Genomic DNA, 22,741 nt, shown 5'->3' with positions numbered 1-22,741 from the left:
GCCATGCTTAGCAACTGTACGACACTGAATCTTCTTTTCTTGTTTGCACTCGAGATACCTCAATGGGCGGTCAGCAGTTGTTTTTTATTATATATATTACGATGATGAACAGGCGCCGCGGTTTCTTTTGCCATCATGCATGTATGTCGGCTCGGCATGTTCAAAGAACACGATGATGGAACTCAAAGATGGGCACGCTATCACACCTCGTATGAGGGATAACAATAGTTTGTCGCATCCGCCGCTAATGGGAAACGGGTGGATGAAAAAGGAAAACGCGAAATGGTTGATGGTTGATGCATTGTGGATAGGGAGCCTTAATGAGCATTATGTCGAAACAAACATATTCTACCATGATAATATAAATGATTAAGATAACCACCAGTCTCATTTTGCTATTTAAATCATATAAGCGAGGATTTGTCCTACTAAAAACAAGCATATTATCATTATTCGTAATTTCGCTTTTGAGATTTCTTTGTCAAAAGTATATTTGATTTTATGGTCAACGCGGCGACGGCCTCGAAGTTATCAAACTGGCCGCTAGAAGCACAAGAGACGAAATTAGTAGGCCACTTTATGCTCCTTAGACTGTAGTTCTCAGGCAACTTACTTTTATACCCTAAGACTTAGGATTCTGGGTTTTCTGACAGACGTTAAGGAAATGTCATATATTGATCAGCCCAAACATGTAAAAACCCGCCGCTATTGGCATATGCAGCAACAGTGACAAAACAATACTCAGCAGGTTACCGCAAACGAGTGAGTGGATATACAACTTTTAGGTAAGAGAAGGCGACTGCCCCAATTGCAATATAGTTAAGTAAGATTATCACTATCATAGAATCAACGCAATATCACGATACCCATATGCCTTATGAACCTCTGGCAATTTTTACCCAACAGCTTTACTTCTTCCCAGACCCCAGACTAAGAACCGTGAACACCGCTAGTTCGCTCGCGCATTAGCTGTCGTCGAGCCTTGTCCTTTTCTGTAATGCCGTTAGCAAGTGGCCATATCATCGTGTTACAGTCCCGGGAACTATAGCTTACCCTTGTCATAAACCAAAAACTCGTGTAGGCCAGCACCTGCTGGTACCATAGGCAGGACAGGCACCTTCTTGTCGGTAACAACCTCGAGAAGAGCTGGGCCGTCTGTGTTAATGAGCCACTCGAGGCTAGCACGAACGTCATCTGGCTTGGAGACCTTTCTCGCCTGGACGCCCATTGCGTCGGCTAGCTTGATAAAGTCCGGATTCTTCTGGTGGGTGTGGGCATATCGATCCTCGTAAAACAGGTTCTGCCATTGGGTAACCATGCCTTGCTCCTCGTTGTTCAGAATAATAACCTTGACGCCAATGTTAAATTGGGCAGCGGTGGAGAGCTCTGTTAGGGTCATGTTGAAGGACGCATCACCATCAATGTCGATCACGAGGGCGTCTGGTCTTGCTACCGCAATTCCAATCGCACTTGGCAGTCCGAAACCCATTGTGCCTGTACACCAGAGTCAGAATTAGGTCTTTACAAACTTGAATGAAGAAACATGACAAAATTGGGGGTTGGGAATAGGAAGGTCGGAGAATCACGTACCTAGTCCACCACTTGTGACAAATGATCGAGGCTCTCTCCATGAGTAGTGCTGTGCCACCCACATTTGCTACTTCAGGTCAGTTGGTGTTCTTAAAAGTATTGGCTGCTCATGAGAAACTCACATGCTGGCCCACTCCAGTAGAGATGATTGTCTTCTTGTCAATTTTAGAGGTGAGATCGCTCAGTTCCTCAATCAGGGACTGGGGCTTAATGAGGCCATTGCCTCCAGGAGCGTCAGAGCGCTCATAGTTGGACAGGGGCCACTTGGCCTTCCAGTCAGAGATCTTCTTAAACCATCCGCTTCGTTGCTCCATGCTTGTGGGTGTAAGCATAGGCATAAGCATCTTGAGATTAGTGGCAACATCGCCCTCGATAGCCTCAGTTGCTTGAATGACCTTGTTGATGTTCTTGGGCAAGATATCAAAATGAATGATGCCACCTCGCTTCTCAGCTGCTGCTGCCTTGGCGTTGGGAGCAAATTTTGAAGTGTTCAAGACAACACGGTCATCAAAGCGAGCACCAAGAGCGATAATAAGGTCGGCCTCCTGCATAGACATGTTGGCATATGCCATGCCGTGCATACCCAACATGTGTAGTGACTTCTCGTCACGCTCATCAAATGCACCGAGACCCTGGAGAGTTGTCGTAACAGGAATAGAACACTTGTCGGCCAGCTCGCGAAGAAGCTCAGTTCCACCCTCAGACTGCATAATGCCTTGGCCAGCGTAAATGATGGGCTGCTTAGCTATTTTGATGAGATCAGCAGCACGACCGAGGGACGCGTTGAGCTGCTTCTCCATTACTTGTTTGGCGGTTTGAGAGGCCATGCTTGGGATAGAGGGTAGGCGAGTTTGCGTAGGAATAGCCTTTCGAAGAATTCCGGCTGTAATATCCTTGGGAAGGTCGATGAGAACGGGGCCAGGACGACCACTTGTAGCAATCTCGAAAGCCTCGTTAATTCGGCGAGGAAGCTCAGCAATGCTTGTAACCATGCAGTTCCACTTGCACGCACTCCTGCTAATACCGACAGTATCGCACTCTTGAAACGCGTCCGATCCGATGGCACTTGTTACGACCTGTCCAGTGAAGACGACAATGGGAGTGCCATCTGAGAGAGCATCTTGCATGGGTGTGATTACATTGGTCGCTCCTGGGCCTGATGTAACGAGTACAACACCAGGTTTACCGGTGGCGCGAGCATAACCTATGATATGTTAACACAAACCTTGTTCAACGAAGCGGATCTTACCTTGTGCCATATGGCCGGCACCTTGTTCGTGTCGAGGTAGGATAAAATCGAAGTGTTCCGAGTTGTAGATGGCGTCAAAGACGGGAAGGATAGCGCCTCCGGGGTATCCAACTGAGACTGGTTAGCACGTGGGTTCTCATCTGTCACTGCCGAAGAAGTGAGACAAACAAATATGCTTCACATCATGTCTGAGCATCATCTCGTGGAAGATCTCGCCACCAGTCTTTCCGATGAAACTAAAGGCACATGAGTAAGAGCGCTTCGCGGTTTGGGAGAGAATTCTTACGACTCATCCATCTCGGCATTCGATCGGTTGACAAGAGGCTGAACATGACGACGAGATTCGGGTTCCAAGTTGAAGGCGGGACTGGGCACAGGTCGAGTCTGACTGTAAAGCAGGTCAGCAACATGATTGAGGTGAGATCAATAATGTAATATCAATTGACGAAGCGTGACACCACAAACGAGGTTATGAGGGCGCAAAGAATCAAGAGGGATAGCCAGAAACTTACGGCGCGGTAGAAGTGGTAGCAGTAGCTTTTGTTCTTTGCGTCGCGGGCAGCGTCGTTCGGGCCCTCGCCTGGCCAAGGGCGCGGATAGCCTGTCTCGTGGGGCGACTTCGGAGCATCGTGGAGTAGATGTGTTTGGAGAGGAGAGGAAAGTCGGGGTGTGTGATGGGAAGGGAAAGATGTCAATTGAATGATTGAGCACAAGCGCTCAGTGAAGAGCAAGAGAATGTAAAGATGCCAATCTTTGCTTGTCTTTGCTTCAGGGTCGAGGATGATGGGAAAAAGTTAAAAAGTTGTTGGAGGAAGAGAGGGAGGTGGGAGAAGCTACTAAGCCTAGCAAGGTTTGGCTCTGGATTGGAGCGAAGCCGGACACAAACCTGGGGCAAGACTCAATTTAAAAAAAAAATAGAAAGACACTAAATGGACCAAATGGACCGTATCAGTCACTGAGAGTCAAGACATTCACAACCACCCTCCGACGTCGTCCGGTAAAAAATGCGGGGGATCTGTTCGTGCCAAGTAGCCAATCGTATGTGAGATTCGACGCCACTAGAGGAACGAGTGGTGGCGCCTTTTAGTGAGGCACTGAACCGTTGCACAGTACCTGAGGTAACAGAAAAGTTGGCCTTCAAGCTTTAGGGGACAAAAATGAATGGCCCAAGAATTGAGATCAATCGAGTAACATGATCTACTAATTTAGTCTCTTATGCTTCCAACGACGACACCCTGAGGAGTATCTTCTACTAATGTAGTTGCCACAAGCTCAGCACAGTTGGAGTGCGGGGCGACATCGGAGTAAATGAGCCCCGCCTCCGGTACACGGAGCTAACCAATCTGCGAATCGGTCTGGAACGACATATCAACTATCTACATAACCACATCAGCAAGGGTAAGATCCACCACATACAGTATTGTCTCAAGAACAATCTATCTAGACAATTTCCTCTTCTTGTTTTCTGCTGGTGCGGCAAATAAGAAGTTTAGAAAACACTCCATAACAATCAACTAAATACTTAACTTGTTGGTATTAACAAATGCATAGTGACAGATTGCTCAGTGTGTTACTGCAAACAAGTAGGCGGATGTATAATTGTGTTATACAAGAATCAATGAATGGTCCGGAGCAAGTTCCCTAGAGCAAAGTAATTTTGCCAACGCTTTGCCTTCGTACAATCCTACCCCTACGTATCCGCAGTGCTAACAACTCCAAACTTCTATTCCCCAAACACACACAGCTACCACATCTAGGCTTCAGCCTGACCCTTTGAAGCAAACACCAGAAGGCATCAAGTTAAATACTTAACCCCGATCCTTTTCCAACAACAAAAAACTTCAACTCAACCAGATCGTGGCTCCTCATTCAAGTAAGTCTGAATGACCTGTGATTTTCATCACGAGGTTGGATGGGATGATGACATACTGACACACTCCCACAGGGACTATATTATATATACTATTGGCTTTGGCTACGTTCAAAGAATCTCAAAGATACTTTCTGGGGAACTAATGTTCAGCAAGAGCCCTTACATAATATCTTGTATCTTGTTATCACGTCAGCGGGCTTTGCACTTCTCAACGATTCAACCGCCGCGCAGTATAGCAAGTTCAGGCAATAGTATACACGCCAGTCTTGTTCAGATGGAATGAATAAAGAGATTCTGGACTATCCACAACGTTCAGAGTCTCAGAAAGTTCCCGATCAAGCGAAGCTTGGCACTTTGTACATTACCTATAGACCAACCAACAATGCTCTAGAGGTGACTCAGCGCGCTATGTATGAGGATAAAGGTTTCCCATACGCAAGACGAAGAGAACCCGGATTCAGACCCCAACAACCCCAATCACGACGTTGATGCCGAGGGATATCTCGTTGACACTTACAACACCGATGGTCACCATTCAAAACGCAAAAGCCAGCCAAATCCTACAGCCAAGCAGACTTGGAAGGACACCTTACAACACATGTTCATCGACGAACCTGGCTCTCCAAATATCAAGAGAATCACTGGTTTAGTTGCAGAATCCAGTCTTCATACCCGAGTGAGAAGACAATTGTTGCGTCCGTATCGGTCAAGTTCCTGGATATACTGGGTGAGTGCCTGTCGCGTCAAGCGGGAATTGTACTCAGTCAGGATCAGAGGAACCAACGTGTTAGGTGCCTGCATCATGGGCCGCACCAATTACAGAGCAATCAAGTTTGTCGACATCGATGATTGGATCAGCTCGAGCAGTTGCGAAAAGTTGGAAGCGGTAAGAACGCTCGAAAGATTGCGCGTGTACTACGACAAGGATCATGTGTCGAGTCCTGTGCAACCGAATGTGAAATTTCCATCAACCCACGACTTTTACTGGACGATAGTGAGCAACCTCGGCCGTATATCCTGTGGGAAGCTGGACTGGGTCATCCTCTGGGAAGCGGATGACGACAGGAGCAACGAGTTCAACGAGTTCACCGACGTTCCCAAGATTGTAAGAATGCCTGACAACCCTATACTCGCACTTTACTGACTGCATAGAAAATTGAATTCGACAATGTTCGTAAGGGAATGGAACGCATCAATATCACACGCCTTGCTTTCCACTTTGACTACCGGCGCTTCACTCCGAGGCTCATCCGCCGTGACTTGAATAAAGACACGTCGACTGGCCCTCTGTCAACTCTCAGAATCAAACAGTGGTATACAAAGTGGATTGAATACGTGATGAAAGAAACATACCTGGAAGAAGTTTGGGTTTTCGCTCACAGTTCTCTTGCTTATGTTGGAACCCTCGATGGCGATGAGAAAGTCACCGTCCGGCGCCGCGAGATTGGCGATGAGCCTAAGCAAGGCTTTCCCTGGGCGCTTCATGAAGGGTAATGCGATGGTCGCCTCGAGAAAGGCTGTCCCGATGGATCAGGATTCACACAGACGGCAATAATGTGGACAATGATGAGGTTTAAGGGGTATGGCTCCGTTAGTATGGGTCAGCAAGTGGCTTGCTGCAAACTGGGGAAACGGTAGATAAAAGACAAAATGAACGCAGTCTCATTGGAACATTCCTTTGAGCGTTAGATGCTAAAAGTTTAAAGCCTCGTTAATTCGTGAAAATACTTGTGAATACGTATTATCTTCACTATGGTATTCATTGATGATATCATGGAATAATAGTTATGAGAGAAGTTGTATCAGACAAAGTGCAGCGTCTTTATTATTGATCACATAAATCACCGAGAACACATGCACTGTTTTATGGATAGAAAATTGAGCCGGTTACTTGTTTTACTATCTGAATATAGTAGTTTCAGCTCATAATGCCTTTCAGAACCTCTTCATATTCGTCTTCGGGGCTGCCCTCTTCGATGGTGTCCTTGCCTGACCTTGGTCTTTTTGGTCGTTGCGCAGTTGGCGATAGTGTTCCCGATGACTCGCGCTTCTTACCCATCTTACCCGCTAGGGGCGAGCCTGAATTGCCGGGACCGGATACTCGACGAGGTCTTGGATTGTCTGGTGTAGTAAAATGGCTCCGAACTTGTCCCCCTGGCGTGCGCGATGGTGATGAAATAGGGCCTGATGGTGACCGACCCCCCGACTTGCGTTGTGCCGGCGAGTTGGAGTTACTAGTGAGCTTACGGGCCATACTCTTGACGTTTTCGACTTCTTGATCAAGTTTCTGAATTCGATCATCTGTTTTCTTCTCTGCTTGTTCGAGTCGCTCAACGAACGTCTTGGCTTCTTCGACTTTCTGGGAGTACCCCTCTTTCAGCTTCTCTGCGTCGGCAAGTCGTTGAGCTTGCTCGTCAACTAGCTTCTTTGTGTCAATAAATTGTTTAGCTTGCTTGCCAGCCAGCTTCTCTGTGTCAGCAATTCGTTGAGCTTGCTCGTTAACCAACTGCTTTGAGTCATTAAGTACTTGACCTTGCTCGCTAGCCAGATTCTCTGCGTTGTTAAGTCGTTGAGCTTGCTCGCTAACCATCGTCTCTGTATTGCGAAGGTGTTGAGCTTGCTTGCCAGCCAGCTTCTCTGTGTCAGCGAGTTTCTGACCAAGATCGCTTTTTAGCTTCTCTGTGTCAGCGAGTTGTTGACCAAGATCGCTTTTTAGCTTCTCTGCATCAGCGAGTTTCTGATTAAAATCAGCCGTCTGCTTAGCTTGTCCAGAGGTATACCCCTCAAGCTGGTTGGAGAGCCCCTCGATCTTGTTGTTCAATCCCTCCAAACACTTCTCTTCGTCAGTCAGAACAAGTCCTGGTTTTGGTTGAGTAGTTACTGTAGACTGTGCATTGTCTAAGGTTGTGTTGGGAGCGCCTGGAGTCTCGACCTGTCCTGGTTCAGAATAGCAATCGTAGAATCTCATCTCCGGTCCGAAAGGCTTCCAATTGAGGAACAGTAGGGTTGAATGCTTCTTTGTTGAGACGATAGAACGCTTCATAAATGTCCTTACTGGAGAACCAGCAGAGACGGTCGGAAGGCATGTCGTAGTGTTTCAGCTCTTTGATTTTGCCTGTCAGTGGCTCAATCTCGACTTTCATTTGATGGGCTGAAAATTGTTCAAAGCACTCCCAGTCTAAAGGAAACCAGTGGTATCCTTCACGGGGCGATGCTTCAAGGGGGAAATCCCGATGTTTCCCTTTAAACAACCTTACGCGGGCCCGGAATTCTTTGTAGCCAGACTCGCTGACTCGAAGGGTCCCCCTAACTGCCTGATCTTTGTCGAGGGGACTCATAAGTACGATATCGAATCCATAGGCGATTGAAGTGTACAGGTATTCCAGTTCCGGGTTACCAGGGGGTGGGAAACCGTTCTTGTCGTCGGACATTTCGTCCCAGTGGTGTCCCTGTACAGCCGATTTAAAGCGCACAATCTTCGGTCGATTTTGTTTGGCAAGACCGAAACTTTCGACATCTGTGGTAGTAGTGGCATAGCGATCCGTTGGTAAATGATAAAACTCGGTGTCGTAGTTGATGTCCATGTCTATCTTGTACTTGTTTTCGTCGACATAGTCGCTTCTATGGACGGGAAGCTTGTTGAAGTCGCCCTCACACTGGCGCATAGCAAGATGATAGGCGGATGTTAACTGCGTGTCGGCCCATATGGGCTCAAATTTATGGCGGGAGTACCATTCCATGATTGCCTTTCTTCTCTTCATGGCCTGGATAGTGGAAGGCCAGAAGTGCATTTTGCCATCGCTTGAGACAATATATGCATCTATAGGGTTAGCCCCCCAGTAGCGTTTCTGATGGTTCGTGGCATCACCCTCACCAGCTTCGAAGTTGAGACTTTCCGTCATGTTGATATTCGTGAAAGTGATGTTCGATGGGGGTCTTCTTGATGGTGACCCCTTTTCGGAATTCGGCTGTGGGAGGCCAAGATAGATATCAAGAAACGTGTTGGAGAGAAAAAATAACTCCAAGTTTGCGTGCGAAGGAAGAAGGAGAAAAGATTATGTAGAAGGGAAGAAAGAAAATAAATCGGAGGATAAAAGATTCGATTTATATCAGCACTGTTGAGCAGTGACAGTGATTCACTGCCTCTTGCGCCCCACTCTTCTTCTTGCAGCAGCACATTTACAACTTCAATCATACTCAATTGACACCCCCTAACTCTTCTCCTTACATATCTTCCTTTTACTAGCTCTCTGCAGACGGGAACGGGCTAAGTCATACCCTTGCATCTCGCAACATGGCCAAAAATCGCGGGTCGAAAAAGACCACAAAAGGTCCCAAAACCAAAAGTCACAGAGGGAGCACTTCCAACGTGAGCAAGAATGACAAGAATGACAACTTCAATCCACAGAACGAGAGTAATGTGCCAGGTGGGTAACCCGGGAATGATGGAGTGTCGTCGATTTAAGGCATATCTGACTAACTTGACTTAGTAATCCCACCCACCCAAGAGACATTTGACCGACCCATTATCCAAGAGACGCTTGATCGACTTGACGCTCTAGTCGCCGCTAACAAGACGGCTGGGCCCAACGACCAAAAGACTAAATTGGCATTCAAGGCAGCCAAGGAAAGCCTCGAGAGTTGGCGAAAAGAGATACTACTCGATAAGTGTTTGGAGGTGACAATGGAATTGGCACCTAAAGCAGGGCCAAGTGCAAAGCAAGCTGCTTGGTTCAAGAAAGTCCAGGATCTTGTCAGCGAAGAAATGAAGAACCCGGGACGGAATCGGGAAGAACGTGATGAATTTTTTGAGAAGTTCAAGAACCTGGATAGATGAATCGCAGCAGTATGTTGCTGTCGGTTATTGCACTTGGTAACATGGCCTGTATTGCGTCGAGGGATCTGAGGACTACCCCCATGAACAATAAACAGTAAAGGGCATTCTAATCCTTTAATATTACAAATCTATGCGTGAAAAGACAGTAATTAAATCAGAATGAAGGCTTGTTGGTGCTTATTTGCTAGGAACTGCCTGCTGCTATTTACCATTTGGCTTGTATGTTCTCCAAAGTCCCTCAACCTCGCGTGCCCAGTCAAAGAACTCTTCTTCCTCCATCGGAATGTTCTTCATAATGTCCGAACCATCAGAAGAGTAACCATCTCGTTCATTCTGGGTGGCGGCACCAGAGTTCTCAATGCCCGCCTGAACATTTTGATCCTCAAGCTCAACATCGTAATCAGGAGTGGTTATGCTATATATCTGCGAACTAGCGACCCAGTCCGTAGGAGAGAACTCACGGTTAGCCACATCTCCTTCTCCTTTGAGCACTCTTTCGGTGAGCCTTTCGATTTTCTCTGTGTTGGCTCTAGCATGCTCAGCCTGTGTTTTCGCTGCTTCGCCAAGTTCGTTGTTAAGTCTCACGATTTCCATTCTCAGAGCACCAAGTTCGTTGTTAAGTCTCACAGTTTCCACTCTCAGAGCACCAACATCCTTAGAGTTTTCTGTTTGAAGATGTGCAATCCTCTGAGCCAATTGAATCCTCTGATCTTCTTCGGCAGCCTGCTTCTCCTTGATAATAGCAGGCTCTGATTCCGGCTCGGTAGTCGTCGTATCCTGTGCAGGTTCACTGAGAGTATCTAGAGGGTCATCCTCCCCTTGTACAAGACTGCAATGATAAAATTGCCCGCATGACAGTAGAGCCCCGGCAAGGCGGCTATTGAGGGTGCCATTTGGAGTCACAAAACCGCAGGCGAGGACTTTCGAGCGAGCTGGCAAAAGCCTCAACACCTCCTCCGCGGTGCCTCCGTTCAAGTACTTGAGTCTAGCCATGAGGGCAACCCTGATGGTGTCGTCGACAAAGGAGCTCTTGGTTGTATCGTTGCTGTTCTTCAAGCTGCCAAAGTGGCTGCGTATGTGGCCGATCACTCGTCGCAGAAGTTGAGTGGAGTTTGTGTCGTGTACAATACGACGGTTTGGCACATCAATGGGAGCACCATCTATGGCAAACTCCCGAAATGCCGCCTCAATTGCCATGTTCAGATTCCAGTCTTTCTTGCTGGAGAGCCCTGTGGCTCTTATTCGAGGCCAGTCATCTTCTGCTGGGACTACTGTCCATGCATGGCGATTCTTCTGGAGCCAGGAACCGACATCAGAGATGCCGAAATCGTCAGGATCAAGATTCTGGGGGGTATGCGAGGCGCTCTCAGGGTCACCCTCGTGGTCACCATCGTCGTCATAGCTGGGGACAGCCCATTTGTCGTCCTCATCCATCTTGGAGTCGTTCTCGATAGAACTGGCAGATAGTTGTGGGTTTGCTAGCAACGAGATAGATAGAGTGGCCGGTTAGGTTGCTTTCCTGTTCGATCTGTTGAGTCTGGGGGGTGTGCGCCCTAGAAATAAATCTGCGGGGTCTATGCAGCGACTTCTTGGTCGGGGTGGGGTTTGTGTAAAGAGGAAGAAGAGAAGAGAAGAGGGAGAAGGAAAGATTACTAGTTTATATAGACACTGTCAAGCAGTGGGAGTGATTCACTGACTTACTAAATGCAATGAATCACTGCCTCTAGTTCCCCCAATAAGCAGCATGAAACTTCAAACGTCGATTCTTCTTGACAAATACTCTCATAGCTCCTCTCATTACATTCCTTCTCTCTACCAGCTCTCTGCATTGCAAGCAGGCATGGGTTGACTCCTCTCGGCAGTTGGAGGCGCCCCTACTCTTAAAACTCTACCAACATATGGACCAATTGTTCCCGGTTTCAATTATTGACGAAGCACACGACTTCAAGAATCCGGAGTCTCTTTACCAAAAAGCGACCCGTAAACCGCCATACCACAACACCTTTCTATTGACAGCAGCACCAATCTTCAATGTGTGGCGTGGTATTGTTGGAGTCTTACTCCTTCTCCTGGATAGTTCGTTCAAGTCAATTGGGGGCTTAAGATTCTCCAACATCATGCCAAGTATTGGAGATTGGTGTTGCTGTTAATAAACAGGCGTTGTGTATTCGTGTGTTTCCCGTATCACCGCCGCTTCAGACCAAGTTGACCGTAGCGGGCCGGAAGGACCTTTGCTCCAACCTCTCTAACAACTCTTCAGCGGAATAATCTTAGCTCATCGGAAGTCAGTATTCGATCTATTGTGTTCGTGAGCATCACGCGACGGTGAGAGACAGTCTATCGAAGGTAGTTGATCTTATGGCCATCAATCAAACAACGGCAGGACTTGATCTTACTGAGGGAGAATATACCTTGCCTCCAAGTCATCCTGGGTAAAAACGTCAATTTGGGAGGGGACTCGGCTCCTCCGTACATCACAGCAGCTCGTAGACCACGAGACCTACGTAAAGGGCAAAGAGAAGAGAGCTGAAAAGCACTTTGAGTTTGAGAAAGATCTCCAATCGCAAGTTCAAGGGTGGCGATTTGACCAACATGAAACAAACACAACGCCTAGTCGGGTCATGGAAACATTCTGCCCACACTATCAGGCTGTGGGGTTCCTTCCATCATACGGACCGTGGACTCTGTACCTCAGGCGAGAAGAATAAGACACGAAATTTATAAATCATTTTATGCTCATTAGACTAGACTCTTATGTTACTTATTTTTATGCCCTAAAGCTTAGGCGACGTTGTTACAATAGCCTTAAAAGAGAGTAGGTTGTCCAGGCCACGTCGGAATCGTATCGTAGACTCTCATCTCGTCGCTCCGGCCATAAGCTATTATAGTGGATATAAACCAAACTTCAGCCAGCATCATATAAAATCCATTAACTTGAGTATAGAATCTGAGGGCAGACTGTCAAGTGCAACTTGGTCTATCATATTAGGAAGAAAAGTGTTAGCCATCACCAACAAACTGGTAAACGGTATGAATAAACTGGAAAACAGGATCGCCAAAAGGTCATCAGTCTGTTTCACCGGACACAGAACTCGACACGCATATTATCTACCTCTTTTCTTACATTTGCTCTCACACCTCCACATTTTTCTATAAGTCTCTCGTTGTACCTTTTCTCCTATATACCCCAACAGAAATCCGGGATCTTGAGGTCACTGTCAGTTGAAGCGATCGTGAGCCAGCTCAGCCTTATTATCTCTGGCATTGCGCCCAAGACGAGGTTTGTCGTAGCATAGTAGTAGTATCGATGATAAGAGATATAAATACAATCAAGAAACGCAGTTCGCCATTATCGACTCTAGATGACTCCAGGTATGCGTTCTCTCGGAGCAAGAATGGTTGCAGTATGATAGGCAATGACTGTTGTCTCGTTCACGAAACGAGGGGTCTGTTTTCCGTTGCAAGCCGCTCTATATACCAGATCTGAAACCTCGACACAGAATTCATAATTGGAAATCAAAGAGATTTACTGTTATTTTTCTGCCTTAACTCTCTCCGTCTTGTTACGATAATATAACAAAGAATACAGACTACCTAATCTAGGTTCCAGTTGATGGCATTAATATATTTTGGGTCACCCCTAAGCTAGGTGTCGTAACACTGGCATTTATAGATCTCAGTTGACCTAACCTCGGAATTGCAAACAAATCGAACTACTTATCTAAGAGATAGGATGATTTGTTATGCTATCTTAGGTCTGGTTTTAGGTTTTTTTATTTTCTGTATCCTAAGCTTAGATTTGAGTATTCCATGGTCCTAGTTTTGATATTAAAACGCAGGATGCGTTGAGTAGTGTTCTTGGCACGTCATTAATTGGGATAAACGCAATATCTGCATTGCATTGCATTTCGGGACAACATACCAATATGTCTTCTCTAGGATAACCTGGCGACAGCCACGACGAAATTAAATCGGGCTGTGACGAACTATGTCAATCGACTAATGCTTTTGACGAGAAGAGCTACAGGTACCTCGGGGTATCAAAATACGTCTGACGCAGGCCTATAGTATTTGTGTGGTCCCGCGTCAGACGTTTTTTGATACCCCCTAGAGGTAGTATCCTATGACGCCAATAAAAGAGAATCTTATGTTGGATCAGCACAAGTACATACATATATGTGTTGCTGGTACAAATAGCAAGGCCGAATAATGGCATGCCCATCTTCAAGATGATCTAATCTACCCTAAACACTAAACATTATAGTTAAGCTTTTAGTCCTAAGTCTTATGATAAACTTAGGATAAATTTACAAGGCTTTTATAAAAGTTTATATCAAGCAAGCTATCGTGGACGGAATCCTAGTGCTTCACATGTGAAAGAAGAGAGAATACCTAAATGATTATTAGTTACATTACAATCACAAGACAGATTAGGAAACGGCAATATTCATTAGGTAGTTCAAGAACAAAAGGAATCGAGGGCATTCATTGAGTTTTGTGCTCTATTTTACAAGTGGCAATACGACGGGCGAATCTCCCTCAACTCATACCCGTCGCTCCATCCAGGCGCGACCCCTCGACATGTTCCCTCCGCCTCAAGAGAGAAAAACGACAATAGATATTCGATATAGACAGCGACATCCCCAAAGGCCCCCGCTATTCTCCGCACAAGTTGCTTTTGATTACATTTAACCGAGGAAGCTCTTGACGAAGGACTGGACGACGTCCTTGAGCTTGGCCTCAGTGTCCTTGGAGATAGCGCCCTCCTTGTCAATGGTGGCAAGGAGCTCGCTCTCGTTGGTCTTGAGGTGGGCAAGGAAGTCGGACTCCCACTGAAGAATCTTGTTAACAGGGATGGTGTCGAGGTAACCGTTAACACCAGCGAAGATGAGGGGAACCATCTCAGTGACAGCCATGGGGCTGTACTGCTTCTGCTTGAGGAGCTCGGTAAGCTGGAAAATAGTCAGTATCTTGAATTTCCAATATTTGTATAGCTTGTTTCAACTTACACGCTCACCACGGTTGAGGGTCTGCTTGGTAGCAGCATCCAAATCGGAACCGAATTGGGCGAAGGCAGCAACCTCACGGTACTGGGCCAAGAAAAGCTTCAGGGAACCAGCAACCTGCTTCATGGCCTTAAGCTGGGCAGCGGAACCGACACGAGAGACGGAAAGACCGACGTTGATGGCAGGTCGAATACCCTTGTAGAACAGCTCAGCCTCCAGGAAGATCTGACCATCAGTGATGGAAATAACGTTGGTAGGAATGTAAGCGGAAACGTCACCACCCTGAGTCTCTATAATTGGAAGCGCTAGGGGCAAAGGGTCAGCTATTGAAGCTTAGTTAAACTGGTTAGTACTCACCGGTCATAGAACCACCACCAAGCTTGTCGTTCATCTTGGCAGCGCGCTCAAGAAGACGAGAGTGAAGGTAGAAAACATCACCGGGGTAAGCCTCACGTCCGGGGGGACGACGGAGGAGCAGAGACATTTGACGGTAAGCGACAGCCTGCTTGGAAAGATCGTCGAAGATGACGAGAGAGTGCTTGCCATTGTCGCGGAACCACTCGCCTATTCTTCGGTGTCAACAATTATCAGGGAGATGAGGAATAGACATGAGATACTTACCGATGGAGGCACCGGTGAAAGGGGCAAGGTACTGGAGAGGAGCAGCCTCGGAGGCAGTGGCAGCGACGACAATGGAGTACTTCATGGCGTCGTTCTCCTCGAGGGTCTTGACGAACTGGGCGACGGTGGATCGCTTCTGACCGACGGCGACGTAGATACAGTAGAGCTTCTTCTTCTCGTCGTTGCCATCGTTCCATCGCTTCTGGTTAAGGATGGTGTCGAGACCAACGGCAGTCTTACCAGTCTGACGATCACCAATGATCAACTCACGCTGACCACGGCCGATAGGAACCATGGCGTCGATGGACTTGAGACCAGTCTGGACGGGCTCGTTGACGGACTTTCGGGGCAGAATACCGGGAGCCTTGAGCTGAGCACGGCGTCGCTCCTTGGTGTTGATGGGACCCTTGCCGTCAATGGGGTTACCGAGAGCGTCGACGACACGGCCGAGCATCTCAGGGCCGACAGGAATATCAACCTTGGGTAGTTGTTAGCTTGGGCTGTTGTTTATTGTTGATATTGCATGATAGACTTACAATCTCACCGGTACGCTTGACGGTCTCACCCTCCTTGACGAGACGATCGGAACCGAACAGCACAACACCGACCTGGCCGGCCTCGAGGTTCATGCACATTCCCTTGACACCGGAGGCGAACCTGACATTTGTTAGCTTTGGGGCCCATGACGAAGTCGCTCCATATTTTGCTCAGTACGTACTCGACAAGCTCCTCAGCCTGGACGTTGGCCATACCGTGAACACGGGCGATACCATCACTGTAAATTCGTAGTCAGCACTGATGAGATTCCAATTGAATTCGTCCAGGGCATCCGGGTGGTTCGACGGTGTGGTGTTGATTGAGATCATCGTGCACCAGCTTCGCCTTGCTCCGGCTGCTCCCAGTGTAGATCCACATACCCGACGGAAAGGACACGGCCAGTCTCAGCGAGGTTGGACTCCTCCTGGACACCACGAATTCGCTGCTCGAGGATGGAAGAGACCTCGGTGGGAGAAGCCTTGGCGTCGGAGGCGTAGAATCGAGCGGCGTTGATGGAGGCGGGTGCGGCATTTCGGAGCTGGTGGTGAAAAACAGGTTAGCCGAAGCCCGAAAAAGTCCTCGACAGGTCGACAGCGACAGAGGCCCCAAATAGCTCAAAAAAGCTCATAACCCAGTTGAAAAGGCAGTCCAACTAATCAATTGAGCTCGTGGGGTAAATTGTCGATGGATGCATGATGCTGGGGAACGCTGGTCGATGGGATTGTCGATTCGGGGCTCGGAAGAGCACGTTTTAACTTACAGCAGCGACCCTGCCAGCGGCAGAGACAGCGCCGACGGCGCGCGTCGACTGTCGAAGGGCGTTCCGGAACATATTAGAGGTATACGGGAGGTTTTGGAGATGAAAGGAGAGCAATTGCAGCCGGGTGCAATTGGGAGGAGGGGAGATTGGGGTGCGGTGCTGCCTTTACAGGAGAGCAAATGGAGATTTTTGAGGAGGGTGGTGATGGAGAGCAGAGTCTGTTCTGAGGAATGAAGTGGGGTCAAGGTGCTCCGAATAGCCAATCAGACCTCGATGCGCGTTTTTGCCTGGATATTCCGACGTAGCCTTAACAATTTATTAGCCTCTTGCCGCCTTTATTTCGGAGCTTCCATTTCACCCACCGAGCTGACATTCTGTCTAATTCGTCAAATCGGGGATAATCTCAGGAGTTTATAGTATGAGAGTTGCTGCAGGTGTCTCTTGTGCCTATCAATTGATCCGATCCTTAAACCCTGAATACCAAATACCCTCTTTCGTGTTCACTAGCCGGCTTTACATACATCTCATTGACCTCCCGTACCGCCGAACGATCGGTATTACCCGGGTACGTGCCAACAGTTTATGCCTGAGATATGCGGTTTCACATTCTAATGGAGCTGCGGGCCAATGTCAGCACAGATTTGGCCCAAAGAGCTTCTCATTTTCGTGGTGGGGTTTTACGCTGACCTGGTGACCGGCTCCGGAGCAGTGAGAGAAGGCTTGCAGTACAGCAATCAACGCTGGAAAGACACTGCACAAGTTATAGCCAAGGCCGCTAACAAAGGCGGGCTTTATTACGCTCATCAATTGATCAATCAGATCGAGACCCTTTTTCCTCTTCAGCCTTGCTCCGCGGATTTCCCGGCTGAGATTAATCCCTCCTAGTTATCAATAATTTGTCCTGGTAGCCTTGCTGTCTTAAAATCCTATCCGATGACGGACTCCCGTGTCCCCCGAGATATCAGATACCGTTAATCTGGGGTGCATCTCCACTGGGGCAATTGGTCCATAGCATGTTTGATTGACCTTTTTTCTCACGACGGTGGTGTAGCTCCTGTTGATTTGGAATGTCCATAGTGTAACACAGCACTGCGGCGGCTAATATTGTACGAAACTGAAAACATTGCCCAGTATCATACAAGGTGAAATGGTGCTTTAAAGAGATTCGTCGTATTTGGTCTGGATTCTGTATAATTGGCGGTTTTTACAACTTAAACGAGACACGCAATCAACTTGAAGATGGCAGAAACTTCAAAAGAGACTATCGCTTTCTCTTCGATCTGTGATATAATGCGTGAACGTCAATCTACTTATGTACACTTTTCGAGTTCATACTATACTTATAAAACTATCATAAGCGCACGACAGTATTTATGAAATCCAATCCGTCATCATACAGAAATGCATGGGTTTGGCTTCGAACGTCTAATGATGACTTTTTCCTTCGCCTCGCAGCACCGTTGTCACCAAGGGTAGGGCTCATAGCGACCTTATTCTCACATCATAGAGAATGTCGAGGTTGACTTATGCCACTGGCCTTTGCCGATTTCTCGGGCAAGCAATCTGCTGCCAGGCATCGGGTAAGAGTTTTGTCAATCGAGATAGACAGACAAATAGACTTGCTCAGGCTTGCTAGTAAGTAATACCAATCACACAAGGCAATTACAATTGTTCAACATATTACAACGTTCACGACTTCACTTATTGATGGGACGAGAGCTGATGCTACTCAGTTGAGCAACATCAGACATGCAAAGAGTGATGCATCAAAGTCCCAAAGGACATGTTTATATCGTCTCACGTAGACGTAAACAGACGAGAGGCCAAGTAGACAAAGTACCAATGATCTGACGATTGATGGCAGATGTCACATTCAGAGTGAGTGAATATCGGAAAGCCGGCAGAGTGCCGGTCGGTCTCTCAGGCCGTGGCTCGACTAAAAGAGTCGAGCTGATGCAGCAATGGCAACAGAAAATACAAGCCCCATGTGAGTTTTCCCCCTAATGTTCGCCGTGACCAGTCCGTAAATTCAAATAACCATTTTCCTTTTCAACCGTTTATCGGACAATACCATCGAAGCGAGACTTGAACCACTTGACAGTCTCCTCGCGCTTGATGCGGTGAGAGGCACCGATCTTGGACTTTGTTCGGCGGCGGCGGGTGACGCGCTCACCAGGTCGGGTCATGCAGCAGTAAAAGTCTTCTCAAGAATTAGCAGATTATACCAGACTTAAACCACACATTGCTTACCCATTCCGTAGATGCCAATTGAAGGATCGTACTTGATACCGAGATCGATGTGCTCGCTGATACCGAAGCCGAAGTTGCCAGTCTCGGAGAAGTTGCGCTTGCGGAGTTCGTACTCCTTGACCTTGAGACCACGCTCGAGAATCTCCTCAGCCTTGGAATTTGTTAGCCTTGGTTTGCCTTGCTGGATGTAATAGCAAAATTGGCGGCTTGAACGCGGGGGCATTCAATGGATTTTTGAAGGATTTAATTTTTGTGTATTTACCTTGGGGCCTCGGACGGTGACGTGAACAGCAATCTTTTCGTTACGTCGGATACCGAAAGTTCGGACAGTGTAACGGGCCTTGCCTTTGGAGGAAAATTCAGTCAGATGGAATTGTATTACCATGTTGGAAAATCATGAAAACTCACTGTAGACGGGGGTTTGACCGGAAAGTTGCTCAAGGACCTTAGCAGCCCTAGTAAGTCTGTCACCAGACTCTCCGACGGAGATGTTCAGAACGAGCTTCTGAATCTTCAGCTCCCGCATGGGGTTGTTTGCCTTCTCGGAAGCCATGGCTGCTGTTATTAGTCGACCTGGTGGATTGGAGTTGTCGGGGATCAGATCGCAAAGGTTGCAAGAGAAGATTTCAGATTTTGTGAGTGGTAAATATTTGAGGGTTTCTCTGCCCTTTAGCGAGCGGGGGTCGAGTGGGTCCGATCTACCTCGAAAAGGGTTAGTGCAGAATGTGTACATTGTCGGTGTACCTTTCAGCCTTCCGCATCAGGCTCCGCAAATTTTGGACATCATAACTCACCTTCAGAGCTCCAGGCATTGAAGGTTGTTGCGATCGCGCGCAAACTTACCGCGATACAACACCAATTTTTGAAACATTGAGCAACTGCATCAGCAAGTTCTCACAAACACCGCCAAAATGTCGAACAAACAAGGAAAGATGGTATGATCACCCCTCAATTCTCCACGCGTCTTGAAAACTGCTTGTTGTTCATAGCTAATCGCTTTCTTCTTTTAGGCCGGTTACGTACGTACCCCCAACGCGCATTCGACGTCGATATCATGTCTCTGTGATGGAGTAACAAGGCTGACTGGATTGAACAGATCAACTGGCGCATGCGAGTCACTCTCAACGATGGACGAGCAATGACCGGTCAGATGCTTGCTTTCGATAAGGTACAACATCTTTCTCTATCATCACCATCAACACCCAAGCTAACTGGAGCCTAGCACATGAACCTCGTCCTTGCCGATACCGAAGAGTTCCGACGCGTCAAGCGCAAGCAGAACAAGCCCGCTGCCCCTGGCGCAAGTGGCTCGGCTTCCCTCGTCGAGTCTGAGGAGAAGCGAACCCTTGGTCTTACAATCGTTCGAGGCGCTCACATCATCTCCCTCTCCGTTGAGTCGCCTCCTCCCGCTGACCCCAGTGCCCGACTTGGAAAGAGTGCGCCTGGCGGTATCTCCTCTGCTCTGGCTGCTGGTCCCGGTGTTGCCCGACCTGCTGGCCGAGGAGCTGCCCCTCCTTCTCTGGCTGTGTGTACCCCCTATTCTCTTGAAAAGTCACCATCAATACTAATAGTTATTAGGGTCCTGCTGCTGGTGTTGGCGGCGCTCCTCCTCCTGGTTTCCCCGGTTTCCCTGGAGGTGCTCCTGGATTCCCAGGTCCTGGTGGTCGTGGTGGTAAGTTTACTACATCCCGATACGCTCACAGAGTCTCTAACCATTTCCAAGCTCCTCCCCCCGGCTTCCCTGGAAACTTCCCTCCTCCCGCTGGCTTCCCAGGAGGCGCTCAGTTCCCTCCTCCCGGTTTCAACCCGGGTGGTCCCCCACCTCCTGGATTCCAGCCTCCTCCCCGAAGATAGGTTATGTAGACGCTGGATAACTAGGGTAATTTTACTGGTCCGAAAAGAAGCTACGATGTCGGTTACAAGACTGAGAATGTCTTGCCTGTCCGCCGGACCGCAGGACCATGAATGCAGGAAGCAAATGTCGATATTTTGAGTTTGGGTCATACAAAAATGTATGTGAAATTTCTTCATGGCACTCTACCATCCTCATCAGTGTTAACAAGCTTGCCAAGAACTTTACTACGGAGCACTTGAGGCGCATGATGGTGCATTGGACTAGAAGTGGTTTGAGTTTATATGGTAATCAGCCGCTTCAAAGGCTATGAATTGATGGTGTTGAAATATCATGGCGCATTCGTTGCCACAATAGCGTAAAAAAGTTCAAGTTAGATTGAATATTCTATAAATCATCTCCCAAGGCCGAATTCTACTCTTGTTCATCGGCATCAAGAAGACTTTAACAGTTGTGATGTTTTATAGACCCAACACAAAGAAGTCTGGAGGCACCATCATAGCCAGTAACTCTTAGCAAGTCGAGCAGCAGCCATGTATCATACAAAGTCGATTTCTGTTTGGGTGTAGAAACAAATAACCTAAACATCTGGTCTAAATAGCATAAACTGGCTACTGTTTCGTCGTTTATACTCCCAGCAGCCAACCTTTCTGGTGCACTGGAGAGCAGGCATGGGAAAAGTCCTGGCTTAGTGATCTGCAAATCTGTCACTCCATTCTTTAGATTAACAGTGGCGTTGTATTGGTCATATCGATATATGTAGATGCCGATGCTAGTCAGGATGTATCATCGTAATTGTTGGTGACAGTGTGATCAAGTCCAGTGGCAACATATCAATAACACATATTCCTTATTTTCGATTGCGACACGTGTATTCCTGAAAAGCTACCTAGGTATGTCCTTCATTCGTTTCGTCCCGCTCAATCCCATATCAAACCAACTCCCAGAACGCCCAACAAACCCGACCTAACCTATACCTCGTCTTTTCGACTTCAAATACCGACAGCGTGGCTAAACACCTTGGCAGCCAACTGGCTGAGCAGTCTTGACTTGTCGTTCTGAGGAAGTTCCTGGAACACAGAGTACACGCTCTTCCCCTTGGCGTCACGAACAGCTCCTAACCTGTTTCCTGCCACGGCGCCCGCAACGAGACCTGGCACGTTGGCAACGATAAAGCCTAGGGCGCCACCACTAGCACCACCCAGCATACTCCAGAATCTGCCGGTAGGGTGGTTATCCCCGCCCTCGGCCATGCCCTCTTCGCGCATCATCTCCTCAAACACATCGCCGAACTGCGCATTCTCGGTCTGTCCACGGTCCTGGGGGGGTTGACCTCCTGTGGCTTGGTTGGTGAAGAAGTTCCATGCCCATGAGTATGGGCTCTGGCGTGGTCCAGCCCCGCCCTCGGTTTCTGTCTCGGGGATGTCATCGAAGGGATCTGTGGGGGTGGTGCCAGTGTTGAAGAGCTTGCGCTGGGCGTCGTACTCACGACGGCGTGTGGGCTCAGAGAGGGTGAAGTAGGCATCGTTGACGAGCTGGAACTTGCGAGTTCGCTCGGCTCGCTCTGGGGAATCACCAGCGACACGGTCAGGATGCGTCTTTAAAGCAGCACTGTCGATATTTGTTAGTGATATCACCAGTCTTGGTCATGTGCTAGAGTCATACCGTTTGTAGGCATCTCGAATCTGTTGTGTACTTGCATTCTCATTCACTTCAAGGATAGCATCTGAGCAGATCTTGGTTAGCTGTCACATTTACATCTGGTGGGGCCATGATGGGAATATACAGTAGTTGGGGGGAGCTCCAGAAGTCATGATGGCTTAGTGCGATGGGGGATAGGTTGCAACGGTAAGGAACCAGAGGAGGGGCTTGTAGCGAACGAAATTTGTACGATTTTCGTCAAGATGGAGATGCTAAATTGTAGGTTGGCAGGTAAAGTAGGTATGCTTGTACTTAGTGATACGAGCGGTGCTTGTGAATCAAAGTCCTCAAACTGTCCCAATCCCAGGGCGGAAGTGTCAACGTCATTGTGGCGGTGCTAGACAAAAGTGTGGCGATCCAATCAAGTAACTTGTTTCCATGTCTAAACGTTGGGTATCTCAAACTAGAACTCCAACCAATATTATCTTCTCAAAGGAAGATGGAAGATACATATATAGCCCCCTC

The 22,741-nt window shown here is 47.9% G+C and overlaps 9 protein-coding genes across 9 annotated transcripts; 3 read left to right on the top strand and 6 right to left on the bottom strand.

The window, feature by feature from the left end:
- Window positions 1-930: 930 nt before the first annotated feature.
- Window positions 931-3,467, bottom strand: FSST1_003943 (acetolactate synthase catalytic subunit; the record flags this gene model as incomplete). Its single annotated transcript, XM_083230070.1, has 8 exons — window positions 931-992; window positions 1,054-1,494; window positions 1,591-1,657; window positions 1,713-2,794; window positions 2,840-2,950; window positions 3,008-3,075; window positions 3,126-3,227; window positions 3,352-3,467. The coding sequence occupies 8 exons, from the start codon at window positions 3,465-3,467 to the stop codon at window positions 931-933; spliced, it is 2,049 nt and encodes a 682-aa protein (XP_083087373.1).
- Window positions 3,468-5,124: 1,657 nt separating this feature from the next.
- On the top strand, window positions 5,125-6,206 carry FSST1_003942 (uncharacterized protein; the record flags this gene model as incomplete). The annotated part of the gene is made up of 2 exons (XM_083230069.1): window positions 5,125-5,817; window positions 5,865-6,206. 2 exons carry the CDS (start codon window positions 5,125-5,127, stop codon window positions 6,204-6,206), a joined length of 1,035 nt encoding a protein of 344 aa, XP_083087372.1.
- Window positions 6,207-6,630: 424 nt separating this feature from the next.
- FSST1_003941 (uncharacterized protein) lies at window positions 6,631-8,614 on the bottom strand (the record flags this gene model as incomplete). Its single annotated transcript, XM_083230068.1, has 2 exons — window positions 6,631-7,644; window positions 7,712-8,614. 2 exons carry the CDS (start codon window positions 8,612-8,614, stop codon window positions 6,631-6,633), a joined length of 1,917 nt encoding a protein of 638 aa, XP_083087371.1.
- A 392-nt stretch (window positions 8,615-9,006) lies between these two features.
- FSST1_003940 (uncharacterized protein) lies at window positions 9,007-9,549 on the top strand (the record flags this gene model as incomplete). Its single annotated transcript, XM_083230066.1, has 2 exons — window positions 9,007-9,139; window positions 9,203-9,549. The coding sequence occupies 2 exons, from the start codon at window positions 9,007-9,009 to the stop codon at window positions 9,547-9,549; spliced, it is 480 nt and encodes a 159-aa protein (XP_083087370.1).
- A 201-nt stretch (window positions 9,550-9,750) lies between these two features.
- Window positions 9,751-10,983, bottom strand: FSST1_003939 (uncharacterized protein; the record flags this gene model as incomplete). The annotated part of the gene is made up of 1 exon (XM_083230065.1): window positions 9,751-10,983. The coding sequence occupies one exon, from the start codon at window positions 10,981-10,983 to the stop codon at window positions 9,751-9,753; it is 1,233 nt and encodes a 410-aa protein (XP_083087369.1).
- A 3,254-nt stretch (window positions 10,984-14,237) lies between these two features.
- Window positions 14,238-16,545, bottom strand: FSST1_003938 (F1F0 ATP synthase subunit alpha; the record flags this gene model as incomplete). The annotated part of the gene is made up of 8 exons (XM_083230064.1): window positions 14,238-14,501; window positions 14,559-14,860; window positions 14,913-15,119; window positions 15,177-15,654; window positions 15,713-15,833; window positions 15,895-15,951; window positions 16,094-16,251; window positions 16,474-16,545. 8 exons carry the CDS (start codon window positions 16,543-16,545, stop codon window positions 14,238-14,240), a joined length of 1,659 nt encoding a protein of 552 aa, XP_083087368.1.
- Window positions 16,546-18,530: 1,985 nt separating this feature from the next.
- On the bottom strand, window positions 18,531-19,276 carry FSST1_003937 (60S ribosomal protein uL5; the record flags this gene model as incomplete). The annotated part of the gene is made up of 4 exons (XM_083230063.1): window positions 18,531-18,673; window positions 18,724-18,874; window positions 18,986-19,068; window positions 19,132-19,276. 4 exons carry the CDS (start codon window positions 19,274-19,276, stop codon window positions 18,531-18,533), a joined length of 522 nt encoding a protein of 173 aa, XP_083087367.1.
- A 358-nt stretch (window positions 19,277-19,634) lies between these two features.
- FSST1_003936 (small nuclear ribonucleoprotein-associated protein) lies at window positions 19,635-20,577 on the top strand (the record flags this gene model as incomplete). Its single annotated transcript, XM_083230062.1, has 5 exons — window positions 19,635-19,658; window positions 19,820-19,891; window positions 19,946-20,248; window positions 20,302-20,395; window positions 20,447-20,577. 5 exons carry the CDS (start codon window positions 19,635-19,637, stop codon window positions 20,575-20,577), a joined length of 624 nt encoding a protein of 207 aa, XP_083087366.1.
- Window positions 20,578-21,567: 990 nt separating this feature from the next.
- On the bottom strand, window positions 21,568-22,389 carry FSST1_003935 (DnaJ domain-containing protein; the record flags this gene model as incomplete). Its single annotated transcript, XM_083230061.1, has 3 exons — window positions 21,568-22,186; window positions 22,241-22,301; window positions 22,362-22,389. The coding sequence occupies 3 exons, from the start codon at window positions 22,387-22,389 to the stop codon at window positions 21,568-21,570; spliced, it is 708 nt and encodes a 235-aa protein (XP_083087365.1).
- Between the last annotated feature and the right edge of the window lie 352 nt (window positions 22,390-22,741).

The sequence above is a fragment of the Fusarium sambucinum genome, chromosome I (assembly GCF_050947815.1).
Source record: "Fusarium sambucinum isolate potato_lamoka chromosome I, whole genome shotgun sequence".
Lineage (NCBI taxonomy): Eukaryota > Fungi > Ascomycota > Sordariomycetes > Hypocreales > Nectriaceae > Fusarium > Fusarium sambucinum.
Note: the sequence above shows the minus strand (reverse complement) of the source record. Positions and strands in the feature narration are given on the sequence as shown.